The following is a 13,406-nucleotide window of genomic DNA, read 5'->3' on the forward strand; positions in this document are numbered from 1 at the left end:
ATATAATGTATGTCATGTCTTCTTTTCTTCTTCTTCGAGTTTCAATCTGAAATTCAGCCAAAATCAAGTCTAATCTTCACCAAAACACCCTCAAAATTGAGATATAAGCTCCAAACCATATTCCCAATTGTTCGCAACAAACCCAATCCAAACAAATAATGGTCTTTAAAAATCCAAATTCGAATTCAAAGCTTCAATGATTTTTAATGACTGTCAATAGTGGAATTGCTGCTCTCTTTTCCTTTGCTTTACATTACTGAAATTAGGGATTGTAAGATAGAGAGAGACGTAGAGAGAATCTCAATTCTTTGCGCAACAACACCCAATTCAAACAAATAATATTTTTTGAGTAGTATATATTTGCAGTTTCGTGCCACGTGGCCTGGTGGGTAGCTATACTTCTACATGACCTTTGACCTCATAAATTCCACGCACACAGGGACACCTGTACCTTTGTGAACTTTACGTTGTTTCTAGACCTCATTGACTAAGTTCTCGCCAAGGACATAAATATTTTCAAAATTTGCATATATTAAGCAGCAGAAAGAAAGTATTAGGGGATTAGTTGCTGCAATATTTTCTTTTTTAAAATCTTTAAGGTTTTATTTGATCGATATTCAGTAGTCAGTGGACATCTTTATCCTAATGAATAAATACAGAAACTACTAGAAGTATGAACATAATGAAACAGAAAATTACAAATATTGAAAATCAAAAAACAAAGCATCAAATGTCAAAATGCTGGACTATAACATTATACTCAACAATAGCATCCCCACTGGTTGTATTAATCCAATAGGTTTTAGCAGTGGCGATCCCCTGAGCCAACCGGAAAACACCAGAACCGCCGACGATCGGCATCTCACGGTAGTTTTGAAGTGCTGGATTCCGGCCAAGAACACTCAGTGTGTTTACCTCAAAAATACAAGTAACAATTAAATTTGTTTATGGTTTATAGATGCGTGATTTAGTTCAATACTAATTAATCACCAAAAAATTTGAAGTACAAATGAAAGAAGTAAGTTGAATCAAACCAGTGTTTAAGTAAGTCTCGACCTCGAGCTGTGATGGCCTCGAGGCTCGTTAACAAGAACAGTAAAATAAAGACAAAGAAGCTAAGGGACAATGCTGATGAAATATGAGCAATAAAGTAAAAGAGTATATTCTTTGCTAATAATTGATGATGGTTACAAATGATTGGGGTCCCCTTTATATAATAGGGGAACCCGAAATAAGCTACATTTCTATTTACAGTAAAGAATCTTCTTGGGACAGTTGTATAACCGCCTAGTACGGATTCGTACTAACTCGTACGAATCTATTCCGGAATTTACACCATGATCTTGGGGACGTGGCGGGAATATTGTTTTTCTGTAACAAACCCGTAACGGCATCATCTCGGGGTCGGTCATACTCGGCTTCGGTGCTTCGCCGCGTACTCCAATCTTCGAGCCTTATACTCTGTCATCGGGCTCGGGCTTAGTCCATCGGTCTCGAACTCGATCCATCCTGAACTCGGGCTTGAAGCGACTCTTCGAGCCCATAAAATCGAGCATACCTGATTTCGACCGTATACAAATAGTCCCTGCGCTTCTTAGAGTAAGACGATAAGAAACGATTTGATCCTCGATCCTCTGATGCCTCGATCATGACGTCAATCTCGTGATGTCAGCGACTGAAGTGATTGAAAGGTCGCGTCTGCATAGTTCCTAACGCCATTAATTGAAGGTGGCTGATGGTTGGCCGTTGGCTTCCCAGACCGTAAAATGATCACTATAAATAGTTTAATTTCACAACGTTTACACTCTTTACTTCTTAAATCTTTCTCAAAACCTCACTAGTTTCTCCATCTTTCCTGAATTCATCCTTTCTTCAACTTGTTCTTGCTACAGTACCAACTCCTTCTCTTTTCTTGAATTCCTTAACAGTAATGGCCAAAACATCTAAAATCGTTCCTCAGAAAGAGAAAGCCTCCTCCTCATCACGGTCGGCCAGAGGTAGAACGATGGTGCCACCTCGTATCAAGGAATGTATTCCCGGGCAATGCGAGCTATCTTTCGATTTCCAAATTGATAAGCCCGAATCGGCTCCAGGCCGATGCGAACCCATGTCTCGATACATCTACGTGATAACTAAAGATGAACTCAAGCAGGTGAAAGCGGATTGTAATTGGGGGGATGAGGATGTCGTGATTCCTTCCCCCGAAGAGGACATCACCTCCCATAAGGTGGGGTCCTTAAGCGTGTATACTTACCCTTTCACATTGGGTCCCGTAGATCCAGCACTGGGTCCCATAGATCCAGTCATTCTTGATTTCTGCCAACAATACCAGGTGACGCTTGGCAAAATCTATCCTTCTTTCTGGCGCATCGCCAATTTGATCAGGTATTTCTCGGGCCAGATTGAGGGGATGCCTTTTACCCTCGAACACCTGATTGGACTGTACAACCCTCGCCTTTATCGAGGTGGCCTGATAAAGCTCCAGCGTCGATCCTTGAAGTCGCTATTTTCTAGCATCGATGAAGACAAAGACCGAGGGTGGATGAGCCGGTTTGTCCAAATTAGGACTTCCGATTTGATTCCTGCTGAGAGGATGCCATTCCCCGAGGAGTGGAACATGAAACGTAAGTACAAATTTATTGATGATGATTAATATTCTGCTTTCCCCATTCTTCCTCGATTTAACTCCCTTTTGATGATGCAGCTTCCCCCTAGTTCCCTGGTGCAATTCCGGACCTCGAGGGTTGGGTCTGACAACTGGCCTCCACCTCTTCATATAGGGAACGTAGTTGGCGTGATTTGGCCAAGGTTCGGTGGGAAGCTAAAAACCATGGTCAGTTCCCTTATTCATATATTGGTGTTTCTCAGTGAAATACTAATTTTACTCTTACGCAGGCCTCAGAGACATCGTTGCTATACGGCCGCCCCCGCCCGATGAAGAAGAAATACCAAAGTCAACCAAAAAGAAGAAAAGGAAAAGGAAAAGGGCTTCGCCTGCGAGTTCCCCAAAGCCCAAGAAAAGTAAGGCTCGAAAGCCTAGGGCCGATCTGCAGAAATGGTCCAACACCTTCGGGATGATGAGGAGGAAGGAGAAGGTGACGACCGCCTGTTGGTAGCTCGGAAAAGAGGAAGCACTGAGGCTTCGAAATCTGCCGAACAGGTGATGGCTGATACGGTTAATTCTCGAACTGAAGAAATCTCGGAGGTGAGTTCGAGCAGAGTCTCCGAGCCATCAAGCGGCAAAAGATCACCTCGTCTTGGAGGTCATTTGGCGGGTGAGCCCGAGGGGCCTAGTCCCGAGGCCTTCCAAAGAGATGATAATGTCCCTAGTGAATAACTTGGGATAATCAACGTAGATGAATTGCCGCCCGGACCTATGTTCTCCGAAGGGCAATTCCGAGATGCCCAGGCCATGAGGACTCCCGATGTGAGAACGACCCACGAAGGGAGTGATATTTTTCGGGAGTGCCTTGTAGGGGTCGAAGATGGTCCCGTCCGGATGCTTCGTTTATCTTTGATGAGGCTCAGTGGCTTCTCAAACAAGTAAGTTTCTACCTCTATAATTGTGCTCGAGTTTTATTCTTGTTTTTCTAAGTCTGGCTCCTTTTCTTTCTATGAAGGTCGTGGCAATTCATCGACAAGCATTTTCCAAATCTCGAGACGAGCTTGCCCGATGCGAAGCCGAACTCAAGAAGCTGGTAGAAGAGAGGGACGACCTCAAATGCCTCTATGTACAGAAAGAGGATCAGTCCAGGGACCTCCGAGTTGAATTGGCGAAGGCTCGTCAAGAACAGACTGAGCTCATTGAAAAGGTAATGTAGCCTTTGGAGGTCTGTTATGTACTTATTTGATTTAGCGATTAACACTTCAACTTTGCAGGCCCAGCAGAGGGGGAGCTGGTGGAGCAGCTCGAGAAGCGTTCAAGGTGAAAGAGGCCGAGACTCTAGGGTGGAAGCAACATATGGATCGTCTCGCCTCGGAGAAAGACACACTTCGAGACCAGCTGACATCGATCAAACACCAACTTCAAAATGTAAAGGGGGAAAGCTTGGCCCGGAGCCGAAAGATCGAGGAGCTCGAAGCTAAATCAGCTGCTGAGCTTGCGAAGGCCATATCTACGGCAGAGGCACTTGTGGCCTCTTATCGAGCGGACGCCGAGGCTGCTAACGTTCGAGCATAGGAAATCTCCTCTGTTGCTGAAGTTAAATTGTCATGTGCTCTCGATCATGCCAGGCGACAATCCCGAAGAAAAACTCTCGAGGAGGTGCACGCTCGTGGCTTTGACCTCTCAGCTGATATTGAAAAGGAAAAAACTTTGGAGGATGAGTCTACCGCTTTACTCTCCGATGATGAAGATTCCGCTAGTGGCTCCGAGAGAGAAGGAGGCGAGGATGAAGTCCCCGAGAAGGAGGTTTTCGAAGATGCGGCTCTCAAACATGTGGCTCCCGAGGATGTGGCTCCCAAAGTAGATTAGGCTCTTTTGTTTGTTGTTTTTGTGAAAGTCCCCTTGTGGGCACTGTAAATACCTTTTATGAATATAAGAAATTCTTTTTCTTTCCATCCTCGATTTGTTTTTAATCCTGCTTTGTCTTCGATTTGTGAATAAGTTTGATGTTATAACTTCAATGATCGAGCGAGCACTGGCTCGGCCTCAGAGTGTAACAAACCCTTAGGTTTTTTAACAATATATGGGTGATCTTTGAGCTTATAATGGAATACCTCTTAAGGTTTTTTGACGAATTCTCGAGCTGTGCTTAAGCTGATTTGATGCAAGCTCGGGATGATGGGACCCTTAGATCCAAGTTGAGTGAGAACAAGGTTTCAAACTCTAAGTGTATCGACCTTTTAGGCTTACTAAATCGGCCCTTAAGCTCTTTTATATTGGCCCTTAGGCACTTTTATATTGACCCTTAGGCTCTTTTAGGTTGGCCCTTAGGCTCTTTAAGTTAGGCCAATTCAGCCTTTAAAATAGCTGTAATTTTTCCCTCTTTTCGGCTAAAAGACTTAATGAAAATTTCTTTATGCCTTAGCATGTGTTTTTTTGTACCCATTGGGTTTTTCGAGGGTTCAATCGATCGGAACTAAATTTTTTCATAACCCGTTTGTGTTAAGATAATTTAATACCTCTTGAGGCTTTTTCGAAGGCTAACATTATCGAAGCTTTTAAATTATTAGAGGGCTGATTTTCTCGAAGCCCCTTTTTATTTGCTATGCAGAGGGTAGCCTTATTTAACCAGTTTTTCAAAGTATTTGAAGGCCTTTAATTTATGGCGGAAGTCGGACGTCTCTCCAAGCCGTATTATTTCGGCCGTAGCCTTTTTATATGACTTTATTCTTTAATATGGCCGTAGCCTTCGGGTGTGTCTCTTGGACTTATTTCCCGATAACCTTTCGGAAAGGTTAGTCCCCGAGTATGATGGCCTTGTCCTTTGCGTCGAGGGATGCCTCTTTGAGGTCTTATAAATTCGAGTTTCGATATTCGAATGTGTTGACTGTAGATGACAGTCCCCAAGTATTCGAGGTGTATTCGCATTTTGGCACTTGAGCCATTTCCCGCAGAATCACAAGTATGATGTTCGTATAGTAGCTAATTTCTTTGAGACACAAAGTGTTTTGATATAGAAAGAATTCTTCTTTGAATAATTGATACATGCGTATAAGTTTTCCATCGAGGCTCGACTATTTTACATGGACACGGTTCATCTGACCGTTTGGCCCATTACAAAGTTTTCCTATCGAGGCCCTCTTTGGCATGAAGTATTTTCCTCGAAAATATAATCTCCGAGGGTGATGCCCCCCAGTATTCGAGGTTGATTGAAAAGAAGCTTTGGATACTGTTGAATTCTTCTTAGGAAGCACATAGTTGTTTCCTCGTTAAGAACCTCGCCGGGAAAACCCATTTGGGATAAACCAGATCTAAGGGAAAAAGAGTGCAATGCGTGATTTAAAACCTAAGTTCTTCATGTATAAGGGTGCCCTTTTTGTCTTCGATCAAGCATCTGCAATGAGTTAGTCTTAAATACAAATGGAAAAAGGAGAAGGCCATACCTTAGCAATAATACCGTTTGAGTAATGAAACATTCCAGTTGTTTGGAAATTGTTCACCTCCCATCGTGCCAAGTTTTTAAGATCCTTTACCGATAACTCTGATGACTCGGTATGGTCCTTCCCAATTCGGGCCTAGTTTCCCTTCATTCAGGTCTCAAGTATTGAGGGTGACTTTCCGTAGAACTAAGTCCCCGATTCCGAAGTGTTGAAGGTTAGTCCTTCTATTATAATATCTCTCGATTCTTTGTTTCTGCGCCGCCATCCGAACAAGTGCAGCTTCTCGTTTTTCATCTAATAACTCAAGGCTAGTATTCATAGCCTCGTGATTTGACTCCTCCGATGTATGTCAAAATCTGGCGCTGGGTTCCCCGACCTCGACAGGAATCAAGGCCTCGGAGCCGTATTCTAACGAGAACGGGGTCGCCCCCATGCTGTACTTTGATGTTGTTCGATATGCCCAAAGAACCTCGGATAGGACTTCTCTCCATTTTCCTTTTGCATCATCCAGTATCTTCTTTATGTTTTGAATGATAGTTTTGTTTGTTGACTCGGCCTGCCCGTTCCCGCTCGGATGGTACGACGTTGATAAGATCCTCTTTATTTTGTATGCTTCGAGGAACTCTGTTACCTTTATGCTGACAAATTGCTTCCCGTTGTCACATACGATTTCGGTAGGTATCCCGAATCGACACACGATGTGATCCCAAATGAAGTCAATAATTTCCTTTTCTCTGACCTTCTCGAAGGTCTGTGCTTCCACCCATTTATAAAAGTAATCAGTCATTAAATAAATGAATTTAGCTTTCCCTGGGGCCGTTAGTAGAGGGCCGAAGATGTAAATTCCCCATTTCATGAAAGGCCATGGGGACAAGACTGAGTGAAGTTTCTCCCCGGGCTGATGAATCATCGGTGCAAACCATTGACATTTATCCTACTCTAATAATTTTGTGAATCAAGGACTCGGTGTCGGAGTGATTCCCACAAGTGCCTTCGTGGATTTCTCGTAGAACATAATCGGTGTACCCCGACCCTAAACATACCGCCAACCGTCCGTCGAACGTCCTCTTGTACAATGTTCCATCTTCATCCAATGTGAATCTAACAGCCTTGGTTCGTAGACCCTCGATTCTATATGATTTGAAGGGAGTTTTCAACTTTTCAAATATTCGACATACTTATTCCTCCAATCCCAAGTCAAACTTGTGGAGTTTATCTCGGCATGACCCTCCTCGACCACAGATCTCGATAATTGGACGACAATCCCCGGGACGATATCATCTTCTTCAACTGATGACCCCAAGTTAGCAAGTGCATCGGCCTCACTGTTTTGTTCTCGAGGAACATGATTTAGAGTCCACTCCTTGACGCGGTGCAAGGTTACCTGTAGCTTGTCCAAATATCTTTGCATCCTATCCACTCGAACTTCGAAGCTTTTATTTACTTGGTTCACCACCAAAAGTGAATCGTACTTGGCTTCAATGACTTCTACCCCAAGCTTTTAGCTAGCTCGAGACCTGCAATCATGGCCTCGTACTCGGCCTCATTGTTAGTCAAACTAGAAGTTTTGATAGATTGTCTAATAGTACTACCTGTTAGAGGCTTCAAAACAATGCCAAGCCCGGACCCTTTCACATTCGAGACACTGTCTGTAAAAAGGGTCCATACCCCCGATGATGTACCCGATTTTAGCAGAAGTTCTTTCTCCACTTCGGGTACGAGGGTCGGCGTAAAATCAGCCACGAAGTCAGCCAAGATTTGAGACTTGATGGTCGTTCGGGGTTGATATTTGATATCGTACCCGCCAAGTTCGACTGCCCATTTGGCCAAGCGGCCTGATAGCTCGGGCTTATGTAAAACATTTCGGAGAGGATAAGTGGTTAACACACATATTGGGTGATACTGGAAATATGGCTTTAGCTTTCTAGATGTGCTTATTATTGCAAGTGCTAATTTTTCCAAGTGATGGTATCTAGTTTTAGCATCTCCTAAAGTTCGACTTACATAATAAACAGGGAATTGCGTACCTTGCTCTTCTCGATCTAGTACCCCACTTACCGCTATCTCGGACACTGCCAAATATAAGTAAAGCTTTTCATCTACCTTCGGAGTGTGAAGCAGAGGTGGGCTCGATAATTATCGCTTCAATTCCTCTAATGCTTGCTGGAATTTCGGGGTCCATGCGAAATCGTTTTTCTTTTTTAGCAAGGAAAAGAACCTGTGGCTTCGATCTGATGGCCTCGAAATGAATCGACCCTGTTGATACCCAATTTTTCCCTATAACATTTTCAAAACTATGCATTGGCATTCAATTAGTATTTTTATACAATTTCTGCATTTTAAAAATATTTTAATTAATTTCTCCCGGCATTTTATTTATAAAACAATCACTGATTACATCACCAATAATTTTATAATAATTTTTTGTGGCTTAATTTTATCATTTGCATTGTACTAAGTTTCAAGTATTGCACAAATAGCCACATTTGTATTTTTAGGATGCAATTGCAATTACTTTGCAATTATAGCCTCTGCATGCATTATTACATTATTTTACCAGAAAATATCCTCTTATATTTTTTTGAAATATTAAGTAATTATTTTAAAATAATTCCAGGCATGAAAATCATTTTTTCACAACCTATTAGTTATTTTTAAAAATTATTTTATCAATTAAATGGGCATTTAATAAATGGCCCTCTTATTTTCGGATTTTAGCCTAAATTAAACACAACCCCCCACCCCCCCCCCCAATCCCAATTAAATAAAAAACTAGCCCAAATATACCTAGCCCAAACCCATATCATCCAACCCGGCCCCAAACCCTTTTAATCTTGTCCGTTGATCGCAGAGATCAACGGCCACCATCACCCCTTGCCTTTTTTAGTCCCGATGACCCCCAAACCTAACCATTTGTTTACACCCGCTGCCCCTGAAACCCTCTCCTCTTCAATTCTCTCTGAAACCAAACTTAACCCTATCCGCCGCCACCCAGAACCAGCCCTAATCCCCTTGATTCCTACCCGATCTATGGCTTCCCATGGCTGTACGAGGCCTCTACTTGTCTCCTATCTGCCCTGGTTGTTCGATTGTGTGGTTTCGTGGAAGGACCTCGAAGAGATCTGGTCCAGATCTCATTCAAAACCCTTCAAAGAGCCTGTCTATGGTCTGTGAGTGCTTTCTATCAAAGTTTCACGGCTCAAATCTCTGATTCAAGGGCCAGATTCTCTTTACCCTCTCCTTTTCTTCGAAACCTAGCATTTGGACTTGGATCCGTCCAGATCCTTGTAGATCTGGAGCGATTTGAGTTCGTCATTGTTTTTTCCTTAAGGCTCCTTTATTTCTCTACTGATTAATCGATTTTTGAACCTTCTGTTATATTAGGGTTTGTTTTTCTTGTTGTTCGTTGGTCGAACCTCTGGGTATCTGAAGTGTTTTCAAACTTCCATGGCTATTCTTTTAGGTTCTTTTACTCCTCTACTACTAACCGGTTTTTGAACACTACATTGTTTTCTATGGCTGTTTCCTTCTTTAAGCGTTTTCAAATTAGGGCTTTGAATTATTTTCCGTCTAAATTCTCTGTGTTCCTAAAAGTTTTACTCAACCTATTTTGTTTATGAGAATTGATATGTTCTTTCCCGAATTGTTGAGTGATTTGCTCTGTCAGAATTTCGTGTGCATGATTCTTGATTATTTATATGTTTGACCATAATTGATCGTTATTGCCTTATTTGACTGCTGTATATTTACTGATTCTTTACATGATTCTTTCCTTAATTAAACCCTTGATTATTTTTTTCTGAAGTTCTTTATTTGGTTTGATTTTAACTCTTTTCCTTAATAAGGCCTCTGATTCTTTACTTCTTTACTCAGTCTGATTGAACCTCTTGCCGTAACTAGTTCCTGTCATTACCGTTGGCTAATTTTCCTCAATTAAAGGAGAAGACTATGCTGAGCCTCTTTGTGTGATTGATTCTGAGATCCCTTAATTGCTGATTATTGATTACTTTACCTTATTTGCTCCACTCTTGGTATACTATATAAACTCTTTTATTTAACTTCTTAAGGAGGAACATTAGTTCACCACTACTCTTACACTCTCTAAAAAGCTCACTGTTCTTCCTGCTACTTGTGATCTTCATTAGTCTTGCCAGCTGTAAGCCAAGGCTGGAAATTGCACAACACCTATCTTACATCTTGTGTTCTCTTTCCCTAACCGGTATGCCTCTGATTAAATTTTAGAATCTAAACCTATGTATTTATTTACTGCCGTAGTTCATCAACCTTGAGTTCATTCCTGCTTCTGTTTACTACTTATCTAGCATGCCTAATACACCTTGTTCAATATGTGATTAGCATGTATCCACTTTACTTGCCTGTTTACTATCTTGTTTAACATGTCTAACACTGTCTTGTTCCATATGTGATTAGCCTGTTTGCCTGACTACTGTTTATCTATCATGCCTAAACTTTGTTTTGTTAAGTGTGTGATTAGCATGTCTACACTTGTTGATACTTGCTTAGTCTGTCCATTTAAGTTCTTGCATGTTCTGCCTTACTCCTGCTAGGTTATCTAGTCTCTCCAGGGTAACTCTAGTTGTGTTGTTTATGTGTCTTCAACATGTTTCTGCTGTGATCTTTGCTTCATGTTTCAATGACTTACATTATATCTAACCTATTAGTTCTGTAGAACCCCTTAAGAAATCTATGCACCCTGTTGTTTATATGCTCCACTATACACTAAGGTGTATTCTATGTGTCCCCAACCCCTCTTTCCTTGTGTGGAACCTGCTTGCCAAGTGTTTCTGAATAATACTTGTTTCTGTGATTTGTGTTTGACTTAAAAGTGTTTCTCATACTTTTCTCAAGCTGTTTTTACCTCCAAATTAGTATTGGTTTTTCAGAAAACCTATTTACTTCTAAGAATCCTCTCCATACTGTTTACCAAAACTCTTTCAAATCATGTCAAGCACTCTCACTTATTCTTAGGTTATTAAGTCCTGCCCCCTCTGGTATGTGTACTGCTTAGAGACCCTTGAGATCTCTCGGAACTCTGGCATATCAGGGCTGGCTCTTCCATACTACACATAATCAGTCTTTATTTGAGAATGTCTGGGTGCGAGCACTGCACGGTATCCTTGAAGTCCTTAGGGAACTCTGACACACCTGGACACAATTGTGGCAATGAATCTTGGGCATTTGAGACTAGTGAAGGCCGGTACACTAGGATTTGCTTTGGGCCTACTTCAGGCTCTCTATAGCTTAATTTATATTCTATTTATGTAATTTTATTCAATCATTGGTTGTATACTGTGGGTAAAGCTGGGTAGATAACATGCTTATAGGTTTTACTTTGGTTCAAATGTGTTCTGTTAGATAACATGTCTATAGAGTTCATTTTGGTTCAAATGTGTTTTGTCAGATAATATGCCTATAGGGTTTTGCTTTGGTTCAAATAAGTTCTGCCTGCTTTATTTTACATGATTAGACACCATGCCTATAGGGAATAAAATAACTAAGGATCAGTTTGCATTACAGCCTATATTCAAATCTGTCTCTTTGGAAATCATGCCTATATGATCTAAAAAATCAGTTTCAGTTAGAAATCATGCCTATAGGATCTAAAATCAGTTTAATTAGAACTCACGCCTATAGGTTCTGGATCTGTTTGATTAATTATCCTACTCGTTTCTTTAATGGTCCTCAACGCTGTGTTAACTAAATTCACTAGAAAGCATGCCTATAGGATAAAGGACTTCGAAATGTTTTCTAGAATCGTGATTGCATATACACACTCAGGCAAACCTTAGGGCGTTAAGATTGAAACCAGTTCTGTTTATGTGTGAAACTATCCAGGCTTAACAGGCCATAAAACCAGTAGGCAAACTGGCTAGGATTCTGCCACTTTCCTTATGCATCTATAACATTCATCTAGACACCATGTTCATAGGATTTTTGAACTTTCTTCAAAACCTGTGTTTTAGACGTACTGTTTGTTTGCCTATATATGTGCGGAGGTAAATGTGAGCCTCTAACTGCTTGTCTTTATTTGCTTGTCCTATATGTTATTTTCATGTCACCTAGATTTTTACCTTTTTATAAACCTTAGGCTGTTTAGAACTGTCCAGATTTGGAGGTCTCAAATTCCTCCAGGACCACAAGGAAGGGACGGGTAGCAGCACGCTTAGGGGTCGTAATTAAACTCGCTTATAACCACTAGGGGGGTAGTAATGGGTAGTAAAAGGATATGATGGCCTGTGCGCTAATGTCACGTGTAGCCCCTTTCATTAAGGAGTGATTACCGGGCATGGCATGGGTATGATCTTGTAGGCTAATCAACTTAGGACTTCCTTTTCCCAATTCCCGTATGTGTTTAAATTCTCTAAATTTCCTTTTCTTTACTTATACATGTATAAGCAGTCCAAACCTCTTTTATCTTCACTATTCGAGTTTCCTTGACCATATATGCATTTAGATGGGGAAAGTTACTTTATTTGCAAATACTTGCTTACCTGTTATTTGACTAATTCATATTGTTTATGTTCGACCGGGACCCACCGTTGTGAACCGCGAGGGGTGCCTAACACCTTCCCCTCAAGGTTATTTCGAGCCCTTACCCTAATCTCTGGTAATGCAAACTAGTTACATGAGTTAATTACTCTAGGTGCCCTAACGCACCATAATCCGTTAGGTGGAGACTCTCCAAATACCCAATTCCCAAAAGGAAAAGAGTTGTTCCCCCATGAATGTCGAAACCCGGACTTCTCCGCGAAGGAGGAAAAGGGGGCGCGACAGCATGGCGACTCTGCTGGGGATATATTTAGGCTCTTACCATAACGAACTTATTTTTTATGAATTAGTCCAAGCATGCTCTGTCCCGTGTACCCTTTCCCCTTATTTGAATTTAACTGCTTTCAAGCATTTATGATTTCTTTGGTTTCCTGAAACTGACTTGTCTCTTTGTTTTCTCTTTTCGTAACTGTCTTTCAATTATTTAAATACTGCATTTATTCTTTTTCTTATGTGCAAATAGTTGACAACATGCTATTTATTATTGCATAAATCATGCTCGACATCATATTCCACTCGTGCGTAATCAATCCCATAGCAACGCTTGATGAGTGTTTGCGCTCTTCCTATATATCACCCTTTAAATTCGGAAAGGCGTATTTGCGGTAAAACTAGTCGATCAGTGGTGCGTTCGACGGTTTCGTGCCTTTCCCCCTCAAGTTGTCCGCATGAGGGTCCCAGTCTAGACCTCTATAGTAACCTTACTCTGATCAACTGTGCATGCATCATGGTCAAACCTAGCTGGGTTAATATGTTGTCCACATAATAACCCCTTTCCAGGACTAAAGCCC

General features: G+C 41.4%; 1 protein-coding gene across 1 annotated transcript in view; it reads right to left on the reverse strand.

The window, feature by feature from the left end:
• Positions 1-726: 726 nt before the first annotated feature.
• Positions 727-13,406, reverse strand: part of LOC109213153 (dirigent protein 21-like) — an 18,316-nt gene continuing 5,636 nt past the window's right edge. Inside the window, exon 3 of the mRNA XM_019376910.1 lies at positions 727-901. Coding sequence (XP_019232455.1) covers positions 727-901 — 175 coding nt within the window. The remainder of the gene's footprint in view (positions 902-13,406) is intronic.

The sequence above is a fragment of the Nicotiana attenuata genome, unplaced genomic scaffold, assembly GCF_001879085.1.
Source record: "Nicotiana attenuata strain UT unplaced genomic scaffold, NIATTr2, whole genome shotgun sequence".
Taxonomy (NCBI): Eukaryota; Viridiplantae; Streptophyta; class Magnoliopsida; order Solanales; family Solanaceae; genus Nicotiana; species Nicotiana attenuata.